The sequence below is a fragment of the Brachycentrus maculatus genome, unplaced genomic scaffold, assembly GCF_059751285.1.
Source record: "Brachycentrus maculatus isolate JH-2025_06_01 unplaced genomic scaffold, ASM5975128v1 h1tg000395l, whole genome shotgun sequence".
Classification (NCBI taxonomy): domain Eukaryota; kingdom Metazoa; phylum Arthropoda; class Insecta; order Trichoptera; family Brachycentridae; genus Brachycentrus; species Brachycentrus maculatus.
In genome coordinates this window covers 195,001-219,780 of record NW_028281144.1, presented here as the reverse complement: position 1 = coordinate 219,780, position 24,780 = coordinate 195,001, and the positions used below count along the sequence as shown (strand labels likewise).

Genomic DNA, 24,780 nt, shown 5'->3' with positions numbered 1-24,780 from the left:
AAATTTGCCTCTTTCTATGACTTGTCTATGATTATTTAATCCACAATAGGTAGGTACTTGGCCGGACTGTTTTCATAAACCCATTCATCATAAACATATATTTGCAATTGGCTAATCCTAATTTTTATCTGCTAAAATTGAGATATATTTTTTTTGGCGAAATAAAACGGTTAAAGTGCTTTTGAGGAAAAAGTAAACATTGTAATTGATAAATTATTTTCTTTTTCGCATAGCTTATTTTAACATATCGCTCACTCCTTTCAAGAACGTCATAAATCAAAATACGTCAATTTTTATCTGTGCATGTTTTCGGAATGCCCAGAAAATGTACTATATCCCAGCAAAAGAGGCATATTTTAAACTAAATATTTACCCGCTATAGGGCAGAAAGTGTTGTTTTTGCATTTTGAAGAAAAGGCATTGTTTAATTAATTTTTTTTAAATACTAAATATTTTTCAAATGGAGAAAAAAACCTTCAGGTTTTACATAAAAAGATCTGTTGCACAGTAAAAAGTTCAATAAGTTCCTTGATATTTATTTTTAATACATTGTATTATATTTTTAAACTTTAAAAACGTTCTCCTGAAAAATCAAGATTTTTGATTTATGACGTTCTTGAAAGGAGTGAGCGATATGTTAAATACTTGAAAGCGGTCAGGTCTGTAACCGAAATAATCAGCGGATATGTATGAGAAGAATGAATGTGGAAAAGGTGAAGATTGTTTGGAATTACAGAGTAGTGGGACGTTCTTTTCTCTCTGCCTACCCCTACAGAAAGCGGTGTGATGATTAGTTAGTTATTTCAAGATACTTGGCATTATGTCGAATATTTTTTGCATATTTTCTCCTTTATCTGCTCCGTACTCTTGGGATTATTGATTCAAACCATCCCACTCAAAAAACTTGAAAAATGTCTAGTGCTGTTACACAAAACACTAATTAAATATGAAAGGTCGGGTCCCCCTCCTTTTACCCCCGCCTGTTTTTATTCATTTTCTTGCTCTGGTGTTTGTGCATTCAGTGCAGGACAGACAGCCTCGTCCGATATTTAGTATACCCATGACATTCCATGGTAATACCTCTTTCCAGAGGTCTTGATGTATCTATCATGGAAATAACCAGTTTCCTACGTTCATACGGTAACGCAGACCAGACAGAACACTTAAGGTCTCAATGATAGACAATACAAAATGCACATTAATTTTAAGGCAGTGATGGCACTAATTTCTTCTTTAGACCCGACATTGTATTGATCCACCCACAGAGATATTTGGAATGGTCAACTTGCTCTCTTGTTGCGACCGCATGCTCCTATCAGCTTCCCATTCCAGTTGAACATGATCAAAAACTTTCTAAAAATCTATAAAACAAATGAAAATGCTCACTCTTAGCACTCCATCATTATTTTTTTATAACTACACTAGAATCCATACTATCCATATCATTGAAACTGAACCCCATTCAGATACAAATTGGATTTTTTCAGACAAACTCAGTTTTAAGACCGGCAAATGCTTCACTAGCTGATGGTCCTGTATCTGCTTCAACATTAATGTCATCTTCTTCCTCAACATTTTCTTCCCTCACACTTTCAATAAGTTCATTGTCATTTAGAATTTGAAACCCATTACCCCAAACAATACAGACGAACATAAGGTAAACTTTTTACTAACCCTTTTTACCTGCGCATAGAAAAAAAAATTATATATTTTTTTAAATACATGCAGAGGCATATTTTTTTATTAATAACAATAAGTTTGCTTATGTTATTTGATGTGTTAGCTGCGTTAAATCAAATTGAGTATAATTTTTTAAAAAAAGAGTAAGCTTTGCTTCAGAACATGTACATTTCCCATGTTCCGAATAAATGAAGAAAGAACTGTTAACGTTACGTTTTGGGGACATGATAATCGCTAGGGCTGCTGACCAATAGTATGCTGAGCGGCCCTGGTTAGATGGCTATGGCAAGTAGATTGAACAAAGAATAATTATTTTTTTTAGATACAGGTGCTTAGATCACTTTGGTTTACCGACAGCGGTTAGAATAAATATTTTTTCTTTAAGTAAATTGAACTTATTTTTAATACAAATGTTTAACCGCAGGTATAATTATGGAGTAAGATTAAAAAACGCACTTCCTTCTCATATCATCACATAAAAATGATTTATTCATATTGCATTAAAAAAATGATTACATACTGAACAAGCATATTTTTTCAGTCAGGACAATTCTACTAGAATTAGATGTGATTTATAATAATAAGTAATGATAAATTAAAACAAAGATATGCATTTTCATCAATTCACAACAACAAAAACATTGAAATTAATTATTCATATGACTGGTACTAAAAAAATGATAGTCAAAATCAGTTCTCTGTAACATTACAGTATGTTTGTGTGGCCAGTTAGGATGAAAACATTGGAAAACTTGAGATAAGCCACTATTAATATTTTTGATAAATTCATATTTATTTTTGTAAGAAAACATATCGCAATTTTTTTTTATACATACAGGGTACAATATAAAGTAGATCATCGGTGGCAGAGTTAACGTTAATAGTATATTTATGGTCACAATAACTTTACTGGACACTGCAAAAACTGCAAATCATTAATATATACAACTACAATATTATGTGATGTATGTTTGAAAAAGAATGACACAAATATTACAACATTACATATTTGATGTATTTCACAAGTTGTCCAATACCTAAGGGTGGACTATACAATAAGACGGGGTAGGTAACAAGGCAGTTTAACATTATACACTTACTTTAAAATACACAATTCTTTTATTTAATAAAGACAAGATAAATGTAGAATGTAAACTAAAAGCTGACTAAAATGGGTTAACAGACAACAAAAAAAAGGACCTTTGTGATTTCAGATTGCACGAAACGACCAATTCTTAAAAACTATTATTGCTGTTTGCATTGTGTTTTTGTATTTACTAATATTAACTATCTTCTCTTAGATCAAACATTTTGAAAATTTTAAATAATCAAAACAAATTTACAAGTACCGATGAGAACACACTATGTGAAACAAGGATATTGTATACTGCACTTAAGTGATATTTTCTTATTTTAAAATAATACCATTTGTAAAAGAAAAAACTGGATACATAATGATGGGTTTAAGGTTTAAAACTTCCAAGTCCTTATGGATTGTGGGGGAGTTAGCAGTTTTTCTAACTGAGACAAGATTATGAATTCAAGAATGGCTACAAATATAATTCATCAGCTTTATGAAAACATGGAAACACAAATAAAAAATGTCCCGTGCATAAATTAAATTAATAAATCTGTAAATACGATAAGCATATATATTCTGTGGATATTAAATTCAATCATTTAATCAAATCTTTTAATTTCTAAAAATGATGCAGCAATCACATAGTCAAAAGCATTAACAGACTGTTTTTAATCTTTCAATTAAATAGTCAAATTATACTTTTAGATTGCACGTTCCATGCAACAACAAAAAAAATACAATGTGAAATAGCTTTTTATATAATTGAATAGAATGATTTTAGCACTGCAATGGAAAATGTAACGCAACTATCAGCTCTTCCACAATCCCTCTAATAATATGTAATAGATATAGGATACTGCTTAGTATTATTATTATCAGAATATTAGAGTCCACAGCACATACCTATGAGGTTCAACATAAAAGGCACCATGAATATGTTACATACAATGCTTCTGCAAATCAATTATACTCATTCCCTTGTCATGGAGATACTATGTATACAATCTACAAACAATCATAATATCCAATATTGTAAATAATTTGTTTTGATACAGGAATATCTTAGGAATTACACGGATATCGGTGGATATAAAAATGAAATAAAAAAACTATAAAATCTTAATGTCGTTTTACTTTAAAACAATACTCGAAATATAAGCATTCACTCGTTAGACACATCTCGAAACATAAACTGACGCAGTCATCGCACGTGATAGGTACATAAAAATGTTAAATAAATACAATAAAAATTCCCTCCTTCACTTAACACACTGGGTGTACTAGTAATCACTTATTAACAAACAAAAAAAACATTTGAGAATCGTTTTACACGGATCGCATTGAAGCCGTCGTGAAAACGTAATTTAATTTTGTTTTAAGTCTTTGGTACTAACTAAATAATGAGATATTGTGTTTGCAGTCAATCCCAACTTTGGTCACTTTCACAATTCTTCTCCTCCTCAGACAGGGTAACCAGCTCCATGGGGTCATCCAGATGGCTGTCTATAGTGTTCATGTCGCGGGTAGTTCCGTTACGCAGAGCGCGCTTTGCTTGCCACAGCTCTTCATCTGCGGGGCTACGCTCTTTCCTGAACTCGTACACCAATGGGAAGATTCGTTCTATGGCAGTCTGGACGTCATTCACACTTCGAGCTGAACCATTAACAACATCATTAGTACTTGCACAGCAATATTCACATTTAAACATATAAGGGAACTAACCCCTTCAGACCTAAAGTATTCCCATTGAATAAAAAATAAATATCGGAGTGGTTCTATGAGTATATGCAGTTAAATATATATATCTTCTTCTTCCAACCCTTATCCACACCCAATGGTGCATCTTGATGGATCTTGGTGGATCTTGATCGTTACATACATGAAGGCAAGTTGATCATTCATGCGCTTCAGGGACCAGTCCAGGGTAATATTAAATAAATATTAGAGTACAAATTCACTAATATTCATTTTCAGCCCTCTCTGGAAATCGAACCTGGGACCTCCAGCAAAGTAGCTACACCAACTACCATTATTTATTCACCCCATGGATAGCAGTGAATTTTTTTTATGTGTTCAATTTTATTTAGTTATTGGTAAAGCCACAATTGTACATTTCTTTTTTATACACATATTCATCTGCTAATAAAGCAATGTTGATTAAGCTAAGCAGTAAGCTGGTACCTTAGTCAATAAATCAATAATTCCCTATTGAATGTAATCACTCCCGGACCTCTATTGTATTTTCGACCAAACTACACTGCTTTATTCACAGATAAATATATAAAAAATACTATCAATTCAAATAAAGCTATACCATGTACAGGCTAAATTTCTTTTTGTCAGATATAAAGACAGTAAAGTAATTCTTTAGTATTACCATTTAATTGGCTAATTTTAGTCAATGATCTAATTAATTAAAAAATAAATCAAATTTAGTAAGACAGGGTGCAGGTTTGAAATTGCCATTTTGCGCTATTTATGGCAGTTCTGCCTCCATACCTTTTATTTTGCAATATAATCCGCAATATAAATGGCTAATTCATATTATACTCGAATATCAAAATATAATTGTGGGCCGGGGGAGCAGTTATACGGAGAATGAGAAAATTAATCAGGATCTTAAGAGTTATTTAAATAAGACACCAATGTACTTGCCTGTCACAGTGACACTTCCAGTTGAAAATATTTTTAATGTAGCTTTGGGATTAGTTATTTTATATGTTACTCCCGGGTGTAATTCAGGTTCATAACTAAAATAAAAATGTAAAGATTAGTGTGGTATATTTCATATGTAAATAGCATGGCTCTAACTCATCTATTTTGGGACTTAACATAATATCTTTTTGATGAACTTTATTACAATGATATTATTAAACTTCTTACTTATAACACATTGACTACGGGGTGCACATATTTGAGCGTTTCAGAAACCTTTTGTTGCGGCAGGGTGCACATTTTTGTGCATTTCAGTATGTTTAACTTCATACACAAAAAAACATGTCTTAGACTTTTGATTTCTTTCGTCATATTTGCTTTGCTGTGTAACGGATAGGTGTAATTATAGTACAAACATGATTATCTATTCTTCACTGGTTCAAAACCGGGTAAAAAGTCTTCAAGGAAGTACTATAATTTTTTTTTTAAAAGACGAAAGATGGTACTTTTTTTCCTTTGTGCAAAATATAATAAAACACAAATATCTTCAGTTATCAACTGATACCTGTTACGCAATAAACTCGAGTGGGGAGAGCCATATAATTTGCTATTGTTTATTTACAGCCCTTGCAATTTGAGCGTTCATTAAACTGGGGGATTATTTTATTTTAATACCTGTTGGAAGTTTTGACAAACCATTGATTGATATTTGTATTCTTAAAATGTTCAAAATATATCTAGTGATTTTATCATGATTTATAATGATTGTTGTTCATACAGTTTGATACATTTATAGCATAAGGTTTTACTGTACATTCGGAAAATAGTTAATACATAATAAAATACATAATCTACATATATTTTGTACTATTATATAGTTTTATGTAGATGTAAATAGTTTTATCGATCAGAGCCCTATAGTTTAAAGTTTAGTGCCATATAATTGATATTAGTAATGTTAGTAAATAACCACTCACCGACTACTTCTGTCTACCGGTTTCGAGACGTACCCGTCTCTTCGTCAGGACATACACTACAATTTAACAATCATGCGAACAACACTACACCACACCCACTTAGTACTATTCACATACACTATCACTACACATGCAAAACATGCAGAGCGAGTTGTTAGTCCCACCATGCTTTTGGGAAACTGGTGGAAAAAAAAAACAAAAGCATGGTGGGACTAACAACTCGCTCTGCATGTTTTGCATGTGTAGTGATAGTGTATGTGAATAGTACTAAGTGGGTGTGGTGTAGTGTTGTTCGCATGATTGTTAAATTGTAGTGTATGTCCTGACGAAGAGACGGGTACGTCTCGAAACCGGTAGACAGAAGTAGTCGGTGAGTGGTTATTTACTAACATTACTAATATCAATTAAAATGTTTGACCACAAAGTAAATGCTTTGAATATAAATAATATTTAGTGCCATATTTTCGCTTGTGTAGTTGCGATTAAATGCGATAAGTTCATTACTCAGATTCATTTGTTACTCTTGTTATATTTAAGTACTCAGAAGATTCATTCAGTACTCTAGATTTTTTTCTCAAAAAAATATATAATGTTACCATCAAATCACATTGTTGGGCTTTTTTTCTTTCTCAAGAAACCTTTAGTCCTTTCCTTTAGACTTTTTTAGACCCTTTCTCCAAAATTTTAGCCATTTTTTTTTCATTAAAAAGAGAGTAATGAATTAAGCAATCAAATTATGGGTAAATAACAAACATAATGTACCAGATCCCAATTATGGTGCCCCGCAAAGTAAAAAATACCCAAAAACATTGATAAATACTTTATATCCAAGTACTCGTCACTCGGTTATCAGAAAGCAACATATTAGCACATTCTGGAGAGCTTTTACTGCATACTTAAAATTAAATGAAACGAAAATATACTTACTCTGCTTCCTTGTGTTTTTGGGAGAATGCAGTAATTTTTATAGCAAATGGCATTGAACAAGTTCCAAGAACATTGACAACTCTAAAATTATGAAATCTAACTCTAAAACCAAGTTTCTGCAAGCATCTTGCATATCGCCTGGCAGCAATCTTAGCCTGGTCTTCGCTCGTGGCACCAGTACACGTTATGCGACCGGAAGACCAGATGGAGGCGGTCGTATAGGGCCTTCTTAGCTTCATAGTGACCATTCCGTTCTCCCTCCTAAACTCCACATTGATTCCTGTGAGCGCTATTTGTCTCAAATTTAAATGGCAACGGACACTAAAACTACAAACGACATTGTTGATCACTATGTCGATTTCGGGAGCAGCTTCAGCCTCCACAGAGTCAGAGATAGTTTGGCAGACTTCGTCGGTTGCCACCTGGTGGTCACCCATTTCATGACTACTCCTATCATTTACTGGCATCTCCTGAGAATGCAGGTTTGCCAAACTTTCTATTCCATTCTCTTGGAGCAGCGTAGCCATAACACCATAATATCTGAGAAAGAAACACAAATATTTATAACATTGATTTTTGTTTATAATAAATTGTTATAAATTAATATTCAGTAGTCTTACACCCTTTTCAGGCCTGGAATAATAATCTTTCATTCATCAGACTGTGTAATATGCATGGTGTCGATCCCTGAATTGAGTAAAAAGTATAGTAAATAAATATTCTGTTTTGTTTTATTCCATTTTGTTAAGTTTTTTTTATTTTTATTTATTTAGGTAGCACTCATGTGAAAGACAAAAATGCATTAATTTGAATCAAGGGTTAAAAAAAAGCGTGCTTGTGATTCATCAAACCTTATTACACTGTCGAATCAGGAGAAGGAAAAGGAAAGAACAGGAAAAAAGAACTATTTATAATGAAAATATTAAAAGTGCAGATTAATAGTAACAGAAACTCAAAAACCTATCCCTATTTAAATCAGATTATTGTCTTTTTTTTAAATCAATTTCAATTATATGTGATTTTTCATATTTGAAAACACTCATATTTTTATGTTTATTAAACTAATTTATATATTAGGAAGTTGAATTTTTATTCCTAAAAAAAGAATAGTAAAACTTTTTGAAAATATCCCTTGACGATTCACCTAAATTTCTCCTTGGCATAGGTTGTGTGCATGCGGGCCTACCGTCTCACTGAGAATGCATACAGATCTGTGTAAGTACATAAAATACCTAGGTTCGGCGCCCAGTTAGTGTCTTGGCCCTTAAGAGTAATTTCTATTAGATAATAGAACAAATGCACATCATCACAGTAAGCACCCTGACAGGATACAAGCAATCTGTTCTAGTGTATCAGCCAAGTTAACTAACTAATGAGTGACTCTCCTATTTGTGTCACAGATGAATATCCTCTGCATCGGGCAGGAGAAATAATTTGGTATAAATCAAATTCTACTGAAAATGTTAGATACAAGTAAAAATAAATGGCATTATATGACAACACAAACATGAACAGATCATCTGACTAAACAGCAGAAGACTTAAGTTCCAATGCTAGTGGAAGAAAGCGTTTTTTTTTCATGTGATATATTTAATTAACACGCCTGCGGGCCTGCTGGCGATGGAATTTGATAATTGTCTACTTATAGTTTAGACCTTAATAAAGTGATAGGTATGTAATATTCATATAAAAACATTAAATAATTCCTTCTTTTCTGTATTTGACATGAGGCCGGCGCAGAAGGAAAAAATACCCTTCCCGTCCTTGAGCATCAATCAACTGAACGGGTAGAAATACCCATTCCTTCCTTAGTGTGTTAATATTGCGATAATTTTTATCGCAATAAAAAAATTATCTCCCTACTTTATTGAATTTTTAAAACTTTTCCACATTCAATGGTGTAAGAACCGCATTGAATTGACGTTGTTAACGTGATCGTTGATTTTATGAAGATAAGGTGATCGATGAGTCATTCGCTTCAGATTCTTGAATATAGGAGAAAGTATATTTTGACAGATGACCCATTTCATGATTACTATCATTTAATAATAATAATAAAACCCTTATCCGCACCCCAATGGTGCATAGGGCACTGCGTCATATAAACGCAGTGTTATCTTGATCGTTTACACATGAAGGAAAGGTGATCAGCCCTCCGCTTCAGGTACCAGTCCAGGGTAATATTGAATAAATATTAGAGTGAAAAAATCACTTTTATTTATTTTACCCACCTTGAGAATCGAACCCGGGACCTCCAGAACGGTAGCCGAACGTGCTGACCATTACACTACGGAGGCGGACGTACCATTTACTTAGGGTAAAAAACATTACTTTTATATGGGAAACTCAGGAGGAATGGTAGGTAGAGAAAATAACAGTAGTTATTAACCCTTTAAGAACTAGGAGACATTAGTAAGACTGTTCCCGGTAGGCCGTAACATTATGAGAAAATTAAAACCAAACTAAATTATATTTTTTCATATACATATTTGTTTAAAGGATATTATGAAGACTTGCCAAATATGAACACTGTGTGGTGTTAAATATGTACATATGTTTTTCACACATTGAATTATTAAAAATGGTGCTCGACATAGGGAGAAACCATCACAAGTATGAGCGCGTTTACGAGCTTATTTTGTATGGCCGGCCTGGCGAGCACGGCATTGGAGACCGCGCAAACGCACATAAGGCAGAGAACCGGTTAAGGTACTTAAGGTTGCACATCTATACCCGTTCAAGCTTGTATAATGTGTACAATTCGCTTAGGGAAAAAAAATTAATGAAAAAAGGGTCTTCAAATGTAAAGGTGGAGACTGACCGGAGCATTTTGTCATAACGCAACATTCGCAGTGAGCATCAGATGGAGCACTAGGAACGCTGTACTGATTATACGAATGCTCGCATCGTAATGTGTTACGTTACGACGAAATGACTCCAGCCAGTCCCCACGTTAAGGCGTATACTATCAAAAGTCACGAAATGGAATTCAGCGGGAGAAAATTTCAAATATATTTCATCCGTTACATTTGTCTGACTTTGGTGTCCAAGAAAAAAATGTTAATTGGAACATTTTACAATCCACATTACTTGAACTCATTTACAAGTGACTGGATTCTAATAATTATAAACTGTCTGTAATTATCAGATTGTGGTACATACGATCAGCTTGGATCTGTCAGTTGGGTGTAAGTACAAAAATTGTGCACCAACTGAGATTTCAAAGTAAACTTTTAAATAAAACAGCGCATGCGTCAAATGCAATTTTTATTTTGAAACAGAATGATCTGGACTGCGACATTGTGTTTTCTCAGTTGAGTAATTTAAAAATGCATTAACTGATGTAAATAAACCTTATTCTACATCAGATAATGCGATTGATTATGACTTTTCTACCATAACAGGTATGTAAGCAAATATTAAAAAAAATACATTTTAATACTTTTATACAACCTGCAATAATCTCTATCACAAAACAAGATATTTAAAATTTAAAATTTAACTTATATCTTAGCAAAGAAAATAAATAATATATAATAGATGTTATGATTTTGTAGGATGAGGAAAAAAGTTCTTAATTTCGACACTTAACATTTTAAAAATCTTGGGTTTAAAATTTAAATACTGTTAAAAAAGTGGTATTTATTCTATGGCTTTTGAATTTTAAATAATGTGCTCAAATTTATTTATTAGTGAGAGAATAGATGAGAAATACCTTCTGATGACAATGTCAATTTCAACATTATAAGGAAATCTTCAAATTTAATGAATTACTAGCAATAAGTAGTAAAAAATACAGATACTTGTGAAGTGACTTTTTTTGACATGTGCATTACTATACAGACGTTCTATTTAACTACTATTTCTATCACAGCTCTATCGTTTTGTATAAAAGCTAAATATCCTAGCCATTTCCTATGAAATTGCATATGTATGAATGAAATTGCATCTATTTTTGAAATAAAATCATAAAGGTACCTACATTTTTTGGACAGAAGACAAAGAATGTGGAGAAAAAAAAACTAACTAACCAACGGCTAAAAAAGCGAATAATTTATTATATTTTATTTCTATTTTATTTACTGTTAAACCTAGTTGAGGTTTATTAATATTTTAATCAAAGTGCAGGGCGAAGTTATCAAGAATAATCTAAAAAGCGGGTGTTGAAAACAACACATTTTACAGGATATACTGGTTGACAGTTCCAACAAACCAGAAAGCGACAGTATACAAACTGATAAAGTATATAAATATTACTTTATTTAAAATACAAAAAACACTAGCAGTGTAACTGATACATTTCCATCTTAAGATACAAAGGAAATATGACCAAAATTACTTACCGCTATAATAAGGCTATTTCAATAATTTCCACCGGGTAGCAATGAAACAATTAAAAAATTCGTATTTATTTTAAAATCAAATCGTTGCACACGCTCTAACAATTACGAAAAATTTCCCAAACGTCCAATCCATAGCGAGTCGGCCATATTTCTGTTCTTTCTGTGGCCGTATTTCAGGATGTTTTCAGGAGTTTCTCGAAATAACATTCCATAGAAAAATACAATATGAACGCTGTCTATAATTGTTATTTAATATCGACTACGGATATACAAAAAAAAAGTGTAGTCATCATTTTCTTGTCCAAACAAATATTTAAGGCAAAAAATAATATTCCGTATGTATTTGATTCGAGGAATTGATGTCAAGTATTTTAAAATGAAAATTGTTCCTTCTTTGGTATCACAATGAAATTAATAAAAAAAAACTTTTATTATAACTCTTATTTGGAGTTTCTATTGTATGGAAACGAAACGTGGACTATCGGGCAGGCAGAACGGGGCAGCTGGAGGCATTTGAGATATATTGCTACAGTACGCATGTTGGAGATTCATTGGTCGGAACATATAGGGAACAACGAGATTTAATAAAGAAACACAACAGAGAGAAAAATAAAAAGTCCATAATTTAATATACACAGACCTGTTTCTTATTTTTGCAGAAGGCATCTGGGAAATCACAAACTGCAGAAGACGACCGGGCTTAACCTTATGGACCAAATTATCTCCGATGAGCGTTGTAGCGGATACGCCGAGTTAAAGAGACGAAAATTGAATAGAGATGGTAGAAACTGATCATGAAAGTAGCAAGCCAATTATCGAACAGATTGTAACCCACGATGTTATCATAACGAATATTTTGGTTTGCATGCGATCGTATCGCATGGAGTTTTCGAACGCACCCCGGGCGCGTCCATCGTATCCTTTCTATGGTTTTTCCTAAAAAATTGTCTCTGCTTCATCAACTCCGGTCCGGATCCCCAGGCACTGGAGCGTTTTCGAGGGGATTTTGGGTTTCGGCAGTTGTTTTCGCGGTTATGTTTATTAGTTCACGAACAAAAATACAATGTGTTAAAAGTAAACGTTTTCTCAACACACAAAATATCCTGAGATAGGCTACGAGAGACCTACGCAAATAATCATGGGTCGTGGAAGGTAAGCGTTCATCATTGTGTGCGACCATTGTATTGATTTTATCCTTTAAGAATATTTTTTTTGTGTTTTGCTTGTAAAACGTATTTTGTCATCTTATTATATTGTAATCTCGCACCGGTTTCTACAACAGCATATGATTAATAATTACCTATGGAGGTATTTACTTTTTTAGTTTTCGTCTTCAGTGCGCCATTACAGGACGCGTAATTAAATCAAGTTATGGAATGATGCTTTGTAACGTATTTTTCAAAGTCATGTTTATATGACGTTTCGAAATACAAACGCGTTATTTGACGTATTTGTAATAGAATACATTATATTCTCTATCTCTGTTATAGTTGGTTGTATAAGTACTTGTTTTCTTAATACTCATGTAGCATTGATAATAGGGATCGCAGCAGGAGCAGGAGCCGGCGTCGCAGTCGAGAGCGCGGTCTGGGCGGCGGAGGCGGGTGGGGCGGCGGCGGGGGAGGCGGGCGCAGGAGTAACCCCGGAGCCAACCTGCGGAAACCAAAGTGGGATCTCAGTAGGTTGGAACCATTCAAGAAAGAATTCTACGTGCCCCACCGAAATGTGGTAGGCAGATCTCAAGCCGAAATAGAAGAATGGAGAAGGGAAAATTATATTACCTTGCAAGGGAAAGATGTTCCAGCTCCGGTGTTTGATTTTGACGAAGCCGGGTTCCCCGACTACGTTATGGATGAAATAGAGAAAATGGGTTTCAAAACTCCGACTCCTATTCAGGGTCAGGGTTGGCCCATCGCTCTCAGCGGGAGCGATATGGTGGGCATAGCGTCCACGGGATCCGGGAAGACCCTCTCCTACATCCTGCCGGCCATCGTCCACATCAACAATCAGCACCGACTGCAGCGCGGAGACGGCCCCGTAGTGCTGGTGCTGGCCCCCACGCGCGAGCTGGCGCAGCAGATCCAGGAAGTGGCCGACAAGTTCGGGAACACCTCCAAGATCCGGAACACGTGCATATTCGGCGGGGCGGCCAAGGGGCCGCAGGCGCACGACCTCACCACCGGAGTGGAGATCGTCATCGCGACTCCCGGCCGGCTGCTAGATTTCCTGGAGAGCGGTCGCACCAACCTCAAGCGGTGTACTTATCTCGTCTTGGATGAAGCGGATAGGATGCTGGATATGGGTTTCGAGCCCCAGATAAGAAAAATAATCGAACAAATCAGACCCGATAGACAGACTCTCATGTGGTCAGCTACCTGGCCGAAGGAAGTCATGAACTTGGCCAGTGAATTCCTGAGAGATTACCAACAGATCAACGTTGGATCGTTACAACTAGCCGCTAACCACAATATCCTTCAAATTATCGATGTCTGTATGGAGTACGAAAAGGAAACAAAGTTGAGTACCCTTTTAAAGGAGATTATGGCGGAAAAAGAAAATAAAACAATTATTTTCATCGAAACAAAGAAACGGGTCGATGATATCACAAGAAAAATGAAACGAGATGGGTGAGTATGTTTGCTATTATTGTAGACAAAATAAGAAACTCTGGAAAAATGCTATTCCATTATGAAATCATTGCTTGAATTTATAGCCAATAGATATATCTCGACCTTTTAAAAATACATAGTAAAATTACTTTACTGTTTGAATATACATATTGCGAGGCTTAATCCGTAAGAGGAATTTATTGATTCCAAAAATTTACGTTTTCTGTTCTATATGTATGTTGAAAAAGAAATTTTGAAATGGGCAAATTCCGTTGGATAGTCAAATTGTAAAGTTTAAATATATTTCAAATGCGTCATAGCTAATCTATGTATTTTGGTTTATTATCATTTTCAGATGGCCCGCTGTCTGTATCCACGGAGACAAATCACAGAATGAAAGAGATTGGGTACTTCAAGGTATGTTTTTTTAAATTGTTGATGTGAAGATTTTTAAATAAGAAATAATAATTTTCATTTATTAGTTCGGCAGTTACTGTATGGTAATATCTACCCATTTTTAATTCGAATGTTACTTGGTAGATACCACTATTCCTTAAAATCTATTTTGACACTTGTTTTTATGCATTCCGCATCTTTTTCAAACATACGGTGTTTGATAATAATGCTAAATACATCAAAAGAGGTGTTAAATAGATTTTAACAAATAATGGTTTAATAAACAAATTTTCCAAGTAAAATTTTAATTAAACTTTAATTAAACTTTAATTAAATTTTAATTAAATTTAGGACATTTAATCAGTATACAATAACTATAGGCACATGAGAATGTGATGTTAAAAAAAATAATAAAACAAAAACTTTATTTTTGGCACTATTTTTACAACCGATTTCAACAAACATATTTGCTACTTTAGGAACGGATAGGTACTAAATTTGCTTAGGTTTGATGTGAAAGTGGTTGAAAACAATGATGTTGTTTTATTGATTTTTATGTTTATAAAATTTGCTACAGTACTACTTTATCACCAAAAAACCTTTTAAAAAATGTATTGTAGTTTCTTCATCTATAGGAGATTGTTAAAACATGTTTGTTCTGGGTAGTCTTGTAATTTGATTTAATAATTGAATATATTTATTACATAAGTCAACGGAAACCTATAAGAAAAGCTTTAAAAACTAGTATTTCATGTTGTGTTTTTGTATGCCTGTTGACAATTGACATAAATATATGGTATGTATGTTTTATAAATGATTAAATGTATTTTAGATTTTCGGAGTGGAAAGGCTCCCATTCTGGTAGCAACAGATGTCGCCGCTCGAGGCTTGGGTAAGTTTTATTCTTATTATATTTTTTTATTTAATTTTGAGAATATTTTCTTTATTATTTAGTCAAATTTGATATAATTATTGATATTTTTGTTAGTGTTTTGTTGAATTCCAACTATGTGCATTAAAATGAACTAATTAATTGAAATCAAAATTACAAATTTAAAAAAAAAAATCTCACTTTATGTAGTTATCGGTTTTAATTATTATTTTCAAATATTTTATATAAGGATGATAGAATATGTAGCGATGGAAGAAACCATTTTTTAAGAACAACAACTAATTATCAAAAATGAAAAATGTTAAAGATATATTCCTGAGGCACCACACGATGAACTCACAGTATGGTGATTTCTTTTGCAGAGGCACAAGCACATTGTTAGGATTGTGCCTCTCAGAATTGGAGAAGTCCGGTGCTTGCGGGCGACCAGCATTGGCCAGTGCTAGTGTGAGCGTGACCAACGTTGGTGCGTTGGTCGCATCCCCTTGTACTGCCATTGCGGTCCGCCCTGCACGCCCACACTATGTCTTGTTGCCACAGTAAGACCTCACTTATATTCACATGGGATAAGTACCTTTCATTCATGTTTGCCCGCGAGGTCTACTCACTGCTACTCGAGTCACTCGCCGCCTCTTGAATGACTGCTGTGAATGTGTTTTGTTTTATTACTTTCTTCATTTATGTCCTCCACTCCAGTAAGCCTTTGTCTGTATTATATACTCGGAAAGTGTGTTATATCATATGGTTTTTATATTGTACTATGAATATGGTTAGTTTTATTACATACGACTTTTGTCACTTTCATCTGTTGTCCGTACATTCAATTTGATATAATATGATGGTTGCTGCGCAAACTTTTCTGCTATCCTATAAGAACTATGATTTAGACATAAAGTTCATTATTCTAACACAATGAATTTATTTATTGTAATAGATTTTACCATAATTTCTTTTAAATTTTTGAGCTATCCGCTTATTGATCAATTATCGCCCGATAAGCTATTAGTACTTTGAACATGAATAACGTAAAGTTAAACAAATATGTATACAGTTTACCTGATACTAAAATTGTAAAAAAAAAATAATGAGCTTCTTACAGCCCGAATCCCCACTTTTTAAATAATATACTTTAATTTTGGAATTAAGTACCAGAGACATCTCTGTTTTATACCACTAAATGAAGAAAATAATTATAGATACGTGTAACATATATATAATATTATTACAGAAATATAATAATGTATTGTCGTTCGGAATGCAGTATTGCGTGAATTGATATAACATAAGTTTAAAAATTAAGTGAATTAAATTTTAAATAACCTCGTTTCTTTTTTCGTATAGTTCATTTTATGTAACTGTTGTAATATTACATGCCGATTGACAATATTAAGTGGTGATATTATTTGAATATACATATAAGTATCAGTAAAGGTGACTAATCAATGTGTATTAGGGACAATACTTAAATGAAGGAGCAATAATAGCACAATTTTTAGATACATATTTGTAATTTGAGGTTGAAGATAAATCACTTTTTATATTCTTATTTTTTTTCACTAATCATGTTAACACAATTTTTTTCCATAATTTTCTTCAATATTTTTAAGCAAATGTAGTCATTCAGTAAATTGCAATAACTGAAAGTACTTTGTTTTTTAAAAAAATACACTTTTTGTATAAAAAAAACTTATATAGAAATGAAATAGTGAAAGAAACATGTACAGTTTTACTTGATACAGCATGTAATAGGGATGTTGTGTTTATGGATATATATATATATATATATATATATATATATATATATATATATATATATATATATATATATATATATATAAATAAACATCATTCCTGTAGTCACTTGCTTTTGAATATTGCGTTACCTGCAATCAAAGTAAAATATTGTTGTTCTTGTTTCTTCACATTTACACATTTATTGGAAATAAACATATTTTTTGGAGATGTGTCGGTATACAAAACTTTTGATGACATCACCATATTTTGCATATCTGTCTTGAGTTGCGTTCAAAAATTTGTATCGTACTTTCATATTGCCTTTTGTTAGTATCTAATACCACAAGTAGTTTCACAGCCAGATGTGAGGAAAAGTAAAAATGTAAATTGAAAAATCTTCACAACTTATTTTTGTGTAGATTGTAGTCAAAGTCATAAACTCAGATGCTCAGATGGTCAGTAAAATTTAAATAAATTATTCACCCCTGTGTAGTGTCTACTTATGTCATATAAGTATATATATCTTCGTTTTTGAAATAATTTCTCTGACACAACACAAAATGTATTATCAATAGTATGCACGTAAAGATTAAGGGTGGTGACAGACCAGAGCATTTCGTCGTAACGTAACATGTTACGATGTGAGCATTCACTCAGTCAGTACACCGAGCTGAGCAGCTCGCCGCTCGTTCCGAATGCTCCATCCGGAGTCGGATACAATTTTTGGTCAGTACCAAGGTTGCCAATCTGTGGGAAATTCCCCGAACTGCGGGGAATCTTTTTTTTCTTCATCTGGAGTAAGCTGTAATTTATTAAAATGACAGAACTAAGAATCACACCGTCGTCCGACATTTTAACTACGAATGCGAAGATTCATACCGATTTTGGGTTATTGATTCTATACTAATTTAATGCAGATTTCTAGACTGTAATTCAGATTTTTTGGTTTGGCATATGGCAACACTGAGCACAAGGCCACAAGCGAGCAGTTGTGTTCTAAACGAGCACTGATTGCGGTCAGTCAGCGATGTCGTAACGTAACATGCTCGCCACGAGCGATTTTACGACGTTACATTACGATGAAATGCTCCGGTCAGTCACTACTCTAAGGTTCAGACAGATTCAAATATGTATGTAAGCACGACTCAGATCAAAATTTGACTGCCTCTTTTCAATTCCACCTAGAGACTAGTCAAATACATATATAAAGATGTCAAGCTTTGGGGCACCTGAGCTTTGGGTTTTGATTACAACATGTACCCACAATAATTAAAATATTGTTTGTTAGTTTTACACATTGTATTGCTGCAGATATATGCATTATAACGCCTGTATAAGTATTATTAACATACACCCATACCTCGCTTTGGGAGTCTTCCTTTAAAAAATATAAAAAATAAATAGGAAACCTAATAAATATATATGTATATTATGAATTTTATATTGAATAAACATACAAAATGTTATTAAAATCAGCTTGAAGAGGAAAAGGTAATATATTAGCATACGAGACAAAAATCATAACCATTTACCCATCCGCATATTTGTTTTCTTAAGAAAATATGTACACAAATTTACTAATTAAATCTATCCCCGAACGTAAAAGAGTTGCCCTGCTCGGAGGGGAGGTGACGTGAATTGTCAAACAATGAAGTGGTAATATTTTGCTCCTGATAAAATGAGAACAAATATAGAAATAATTTTTAAATGCAGAAAATGGTAGCGCATACTATAGACATTGATTTTTGTGTATAAATCACAATGCTCACGTGTGACGCATACTTTTGAAATGCCAAAAGTGCTCAAATTCAACTTCAACAAATTATAAAAGTAAATTCTTTCTTAAAATTATAACTTATTGTTTTACCTATAAATATGGTACATATTTATAGCGTAACTATTACACACATTTTTTATCGAGTGTCTAGATCAGAAATGTCATAAATTGACAAGAAAATTTAAAAAAATAACTCATAAACAAAAAAAAAACATTATGCCTGTGATGATTTTTTGTAATTTGAACTGTTTCTAGTTAACATTTTAAACAAAAGGATAATTCTATCCTTACAGGGATATCTTTGGTCAAGGGCCGTAAATAAATTTGTATAAAAATAAAAACAAATAATGCATTTCCAAAAGTTTTCTTTACTGATTTGTAGATATCACACAAAAGTAACTTTATATTATGAATTACTTACGGGCGGAGGTGTGGCTCGAACTGCCAACTGCGGCCAATATGCGACCGTAAAATAATTATAGGCGTCATATCTTGGCGGGTGATATGCCGATGGGTTAAAATTTTGGTATGGAAATTGTGTGTTTTTTCTTTGTGTTACATCTTGCAATTCATTTTAAACTCTTGTATTTTCAGCCTACATTTGATTTTTAAATGAAATAATGCAAAATTAAAACAGTATACAGATTAGAAATATATCTCTTCTGTTATGTGAAATTATTTGTGTATATTTATAAGAGATGTTAAAGATGTGTTGCAGGTACATATTGATAATATCAATTCAGAAGCTGAACTAATATTAATTTATTATTTGCTCACATACATGCATTAGATTTTGCGTTACCTATCTGTTGTATACTGCAGAACTATGAGTAAAAGATCAGATACATGTTTTTACTTGCGATTATTCAAATGCAGAAAAAATAGATGTCTCTATTTTGAAAATAATGAATTTCAGAACTTTTTTTTCAATTAATTATATTTCAATGAATACTTGTTTTTGAGGTATAATTTTGTGTTTGGGTGATCAATTTGTCCCCTATTATATTCTATTAAAATATATTTTTACTGGTATAGAAGACAGCCATGTGTGCATTATGCCTTTGGCATCCTATCCTGTATGCTTACTGCTTTAGAGAAATGGAAACAAATTAAACTTAATATTTGTGACAATGAGTCGAAACTAAGCTTGATGCAGCGGCATTTGATTTTTAACTACGTTTTATCTCTTTTTTGTAATATTTTGTATATCATACTAATCTATACTAATATTTTTTCTTTTATTTATTATTTTATTGTTTTAATTGAGCTTCACCCCTATTTGGTGATATTTTACATACTTGATTTGCAACTTTTGGGGTGAATCAAACATGACTTGAAGGTATTTAGAAAATAAAAATTGAACTGGAAACAAAAATTCATAAAACATATTGTTTAACTATAGTTTCCTGATTTCTGAATGCAATTTTCTTAATGAATTTCAGGTTTTTATAGTGTCCAAAAAACGAGATACGTATTTAGTAAATTTTGCAAAAAAAAATCTTTTTTATGTTGATTCCAAAAAATTGCTGCCAGGAAAGAATAAATGTAGAAAAATCATACCGTTACACTTTTGTACTATGTTTCAATAATTAAAAAAAATTCTTAGTTATATTTGATTCACTCACATACACACACATATATATATATATATATATATATATATATATATATATATATATATATATATATATATATATATATATACACATATATAATTAGATATAAAATGTTCTACACTCCTTCGACACTCACTTTAGTGTATTTTTTGTATGAATGAAAAAAATTATGCATCTACAATATTTTAAAAAATCTGAATGTCCGTTTCATCATCTATTAATTGTGGGAATAAGGCAGATCTGGATCAAAGGACAAAGTTGAAGAAATTATTATTATTGACATTTTATGGACAGGATTGAAGGTTACGGGTAACTCGTTTTTCAAGTTTCTTCGGTATTATATTTACATGACTCTTTTTGATAAACGAACCAAAATAACCATTTGTTTATAATAAATATTTTGTCTGGTTAAACCGGTTCAAATACATGCACAATAATATTCAGTCGTTCCTCCGTATTTGTCATTATTAACAGTTTTATGTATTTTTGGATAATAATATTTTGCAAACTTAAATGATAAAACAAAAGAAATTTGTTTAATAATGCTGCTTTTCAATGAAAATATTTAAAAACCCATGCATTCCAGTAAAATTCCATTTTTTTAAATATTGACTGTGGTTAAAAGTAGATTCTAAAATTTACGACTTTTTCTAGGGACCCAACCCTACCAAATACAGAGGGACTACTATTGTTAAAGAGTTTTGGGTGTATAATAATACAAATTAAGGCCTAACTAGAAAAAAAAGTCTTGCCATGTAGCGGTTATTAAAAATAAAGTTATTTGCAACTCCACTGCTAGCTGCTTCTGATTGCTCTCAAAGTAAAGAGTTTGTTTACCTATGGTGCATATCACTATTGTTTTTTTTTATATCTTGCTCACAATAATGTGGAAAATAATTCATAACTGTGAAATAAAAATGGTATGAAGTATTTGTAGTGTAAAAGGTCAGAAGAATTCAATTTTTTTTTACAAATCACATCACAAACTTGGTTAAAGACTTGATAAGTTTCTGATTTTATATTTTTTATAATCGAGTACACATTTTGTTATAAACCTTAAAGTATTACCAGCAAAGCAGTTATTTTTTTTTTGTTTTTGTTAGGCTTTGATTTGTAAGAATTTGGAAAAGCGCTTTTCAAATTAGTGTACGACAAGTGACATCACCTAAATTGATTTTTGAAATTTAAATATATGTGCTTTGTAGTTACTAGTTGGTATTTTTTTTGTATTTCAAATTGAAATATGTGAATTACGATACACTTAAATTTATCAATGATCTATCTTTGTTCTTCACAAAATATCAATAGTAAATACATGCATTTGATGTCTCTTGTAGTTGATATTGATTAAGTGTCTAACTCTAAAATAATGTTTAATTTTGTTTATTTCAGATGTGGATGATGTTAAGTTTGTGATAAACTTTGATTATCCCAGTAATTCCGAGGATTACGTTCACCGTATCGGAAGAACCGGACGGAGAGACAAGACAGGCACAGCTTACACATTCTTTACTCCGGCTAATGCCGCCAAGGCAGGGGATCTGGTGGCTGTACTTAAAGAGGCTAAACAAGTCGTCAATCCAAAGTTACAAGATCTGGCGGAAAGAGGAGGGGGTGGCGGTGGTCGAAGTAAGTGCTATTTTTTGTAACCAGGGTAACCAAAATTTTTTTAAATAATGTTTTTGTACTAAAATATGATTGACTTTATTGAATACTCCATTTTGTAAACTTTTTAACTTTTTTATGCAACAACAAAATGGCTTCAAATTAAAATATTGATGGAGCCCTCTTCCAACTTCTTTAGATTTTTTTTTAATAAAGCTCAATCTTACAATCCTGAGCAGCAGTTTTATTGGTGTTTTTTTTCAGATAGAGGAAGGGGTGGTCGGCACAGAAGAGGGGGGCGGGATCGTGATCGAGATAGAGACAGATCACGGTCGCGCAGCAGACGGCGTTCGCCGCGGCGCCGATCCCGCTCCCCGCGCCGCTCGCGCTCCCCTCGGCGCTCGCGTTCGCCCCGCCGCTCCCCTCGCCGCTCCCGCTCCCCGCGCCGCTCCCGCTCGCCGCGACGCTCCCGCTCTCCTCGGCACTCCCGCTCTCCGCGTCGCTCCCGTTCGCCGCGCCGCCGCCGCCGTTCCACACACTCCTCGCGCAGCTCGAGCAGCAGGTCACGGTCCCGAGATAAAACAGGCAAGTCAGAAGCCGTTCCCACCAGTCAACAGAGCGGGCCTCTGCTCCCGACTCCGGGAGGCCCGCCGCAAGCCGGGAGCCTGCAGCCCGGTGCCCTCCTGTCGGCGGGCCTCCCGCCGCCCGCGGGCGCCACGCAGCCACGGCCGCTTCTGCAGCCTCTAGCCCCGCAGCCGCCCGGCCCGCTCTCGGGCCCGCAGCAGCCCGGGGGCCCTCAGCCATTCACCTCCCACCACTCCTTTCCTTCTGAAGCGCGCCCCTCTCTGTTGGACCATTCCCGAAACGGCGTTAACTCCGCCGAACCATTCTCCAAACCTAAGAATAGTCAGTACCCAAAATCCCTGTTGGATATGCATTTTCCTAAACCACTATTGCTCAGTAAAGATCCTTCTATAGAGAAACGTTCTAATAACCATTCTGATAGATATGAACCAGATTCACGACATTCAAAACAACTGAATGATCATTCCGAAAAACGCTCTGGAAATTCTCAGTATCGAAAAACACATGTAGAACCCGAATATGTAGGTCCCATTGTAAATGGTAATAACTTTCCACCGATTCAACCTTCTATGGCGGAACTTCATTTTCCAATGTTGAATGTTCCTCCACCTTCTGTTAATGGTAACGGGCCTCCTGCGCACATGTTCCCCGGCGTGCAGCCGCACCCGCTCCTGCCCCCGGGCGGGCCCTACTTCCCACCGCATGGCCTGCCCAACGCCCCCTTCCCTATGTTCCCCGGGCCGCTGCACGGCGGAGGGGCAGCGCCCATGGACTGGGCTGCGCCCCCGCCGCCGCCCCCGCCCCCCGAGGGCCCGCCCCCGCCGCCCCCTCCCCGAGACTACCGACGCGCCCGTCGCTGAGGACCCCGCGGAGGTTTGTTACGTCATCTCTCCTGTTCCTTGTGTTTCTCTACCGTGGCAGATTACATTCCAGGAGTATGTACTATCGTGGGTGGAGAAAGTTTATTTAATCCTGGTATACCTTATTTGATTGTTGCAGGTAATGGCTACGTTGTGGGCAACTCATATTGGAGCTCTAGGAGATGAAAAATTATTGTGGAAAATTCCTCGGGGACTTATTATTCAATGAAATAATAAGCACCGATTGTAATATTATGATTGACGATGAAGATAATTGATTGTCTTTAATTTACATAAATAAAGTATTTCTTAATTAAATTGTCTTTATATTATGCATACCTATAAAAAGAGTGAAAATAAATATTATGTGTACGTTATGTGTTGATTTTTTAAGACTTATTTTTACATAATAATGTTTTGTGCCCATTCTTGCCCATGTGCAAATGGAGAGTTTTATAATACAGGCGGACCTCAACTTTCGCACATGATTGGTTCCTGAAAGTTAAATGTTCGAATGTAGAGGGATGTAAAAAAATAGCAAAAATTGTACTTAAAAATTTTGTATTTATCAAAAATTACTTACTAAGTACATATTTCATTTTTTTTAAAAAAAATCTTAATAAACTTGCCGAGAAATTGTATTTTACTATTTTTTTTTCATTTCTTTATAGAGTTCTGTAACATGAAGTACTATTATGAATCGCCCTACGCCCTAGACATTCCCCATTGGGATCACATTCTTCCATGATATTTAAAAATGTTTCGACATGCGTAAAAGCTTCGTTCATATTTTTTATTGTTAATGTCTTGTTGATTTCTTCAGATTCTTCTTCCTCACTTTCAATTTGTATATCATTTTCACTATCTCGTCGGTCCATTAGAAATTCATTAGTCAAGGGTTAAGAATGAGATTCAATCATCTCATTCACATCTTCACTGTTAACATCAGGTGAACTATTTCAAGTGTGATGGTTTCTGGAGTTTCATCAGAATTTATGAAATCACCCATCATTTGTGAGAAGTTGTTTCCATAAACCTTTCAT

The 24,780-nt window shown here is 34.1% G+C and overlaps 2 protein-coding genes across 3 annotated transcripts; one reads left to right on the top strand and one right to left on the bottom strand.

The window, feature by feature from the left end:
• Positions 1–2,136: 2,136 nt before the first annotated feature.
• Positions 2,137–11,827, bottom strand: LOC148302972 (TATA box-binding protein-like 1). Of its 2 annotated transcripts, XM_088270725.1 has the most exons (5): positions 11,664–11,827; positions 7,941–8,007; positions 7,321–7,860; positions 5,417–5,511; positions 2,137–4,414 (listed from the first exon to the last, which is right to left on the bottom strand). In XM_088270725.1, the coding sequence occupies exons 3-5, from the start codon at positions 7,845–7,847 to the stop codon at positions 4,182–4,184; spliced, it is 855 nt and encodes a 284-aa protein (XP_088126851.1). In that variant the 5' UTR covers positions 7,848–7,860; positions 7,941–8,007; positions 11,664–11,827; the 3' UTR covers positions 2,137–4,181. The 2 variants fall into 2 exon arrangements, with proteins under 2 accessions (XP_088126851.1, XP_088126850.1); XM_088270724.1 differs by lacking the exon at positions 7,941–8,007.
• A 782-nt stretch (positions 11,828–12,609) lies between these two features.
• On the top strand, positions 12,610–24,055 carry LOC148302971 (uncharacterized). The gene is made up of 7 exons (XM_088270723.1): positions 12,610–12,815; positions 13,205–14,290; positions 14,628–14,689; positions 15,501–15,560; positions 22,080–22,316; positions 22,557–23,750; positions 23,877–24,055. Exons 1-6 carry the CDS (start codon positions 12,802–12,804, stop codon positions 23,735–23,737), a joined length of 2,640 nt encoding a protein of 879 aa, XP_088126849.1. The 5' UTR covers positions 12,610–12,801; the 3' UTR covers positions 23,738–23,750; positions 23,877–24,055.
• Positions 24,056–24,780: the final 725 nt, after the last annotated feature.

What these genes read in the sequence shown, in the direction of transcription:
- LOC148302972 (XM_088270725.1), bottom strand. Translation starts at nt 7,847, where the DNA reads ATGGCTACGCTGCTCCAAGAGAATGGAATAGAAAGTTTGGCAAACCTG. An exon ending in CAAAAACACAAGGAAGCAGA is followed by an intron (nt 5,512 to 7,320) that starts GTAAGTATATTT and finishes TTTTTATTTTAG; the next exon opens with TTATGAACCTGAATTACACC. An exon ending in TGGAAGTGTCACTGTGACAG is followed by an intron (nt 4,415 to 5,416) that starts GCAAGTACATTG and finishes TTAATGGTTCAG; the next exon opens with CTCGAAGTGTGAATGACGTC.
- LOC148302971 (XM_088270723.1), top strand. An exon ending in TGTCGCCGCTCGAGGCTTGG is followed by an intron (nt 15,561 to 22,079) that starts GTAAGTTTTATT and finishes TGTTTATTTCAG; the next exon opens with ATGTGGATGATGTTAAGTTT. An exon ending in AGGGGGTGGCGGTGGTCGAA is followed by an intron (nt 22,317 to 22,556) that starts GTAAGTGCTATT and finishes GTTTTTTTTCAG; the next exon opens with ATAGAGGAAGGGGTGGTCGG.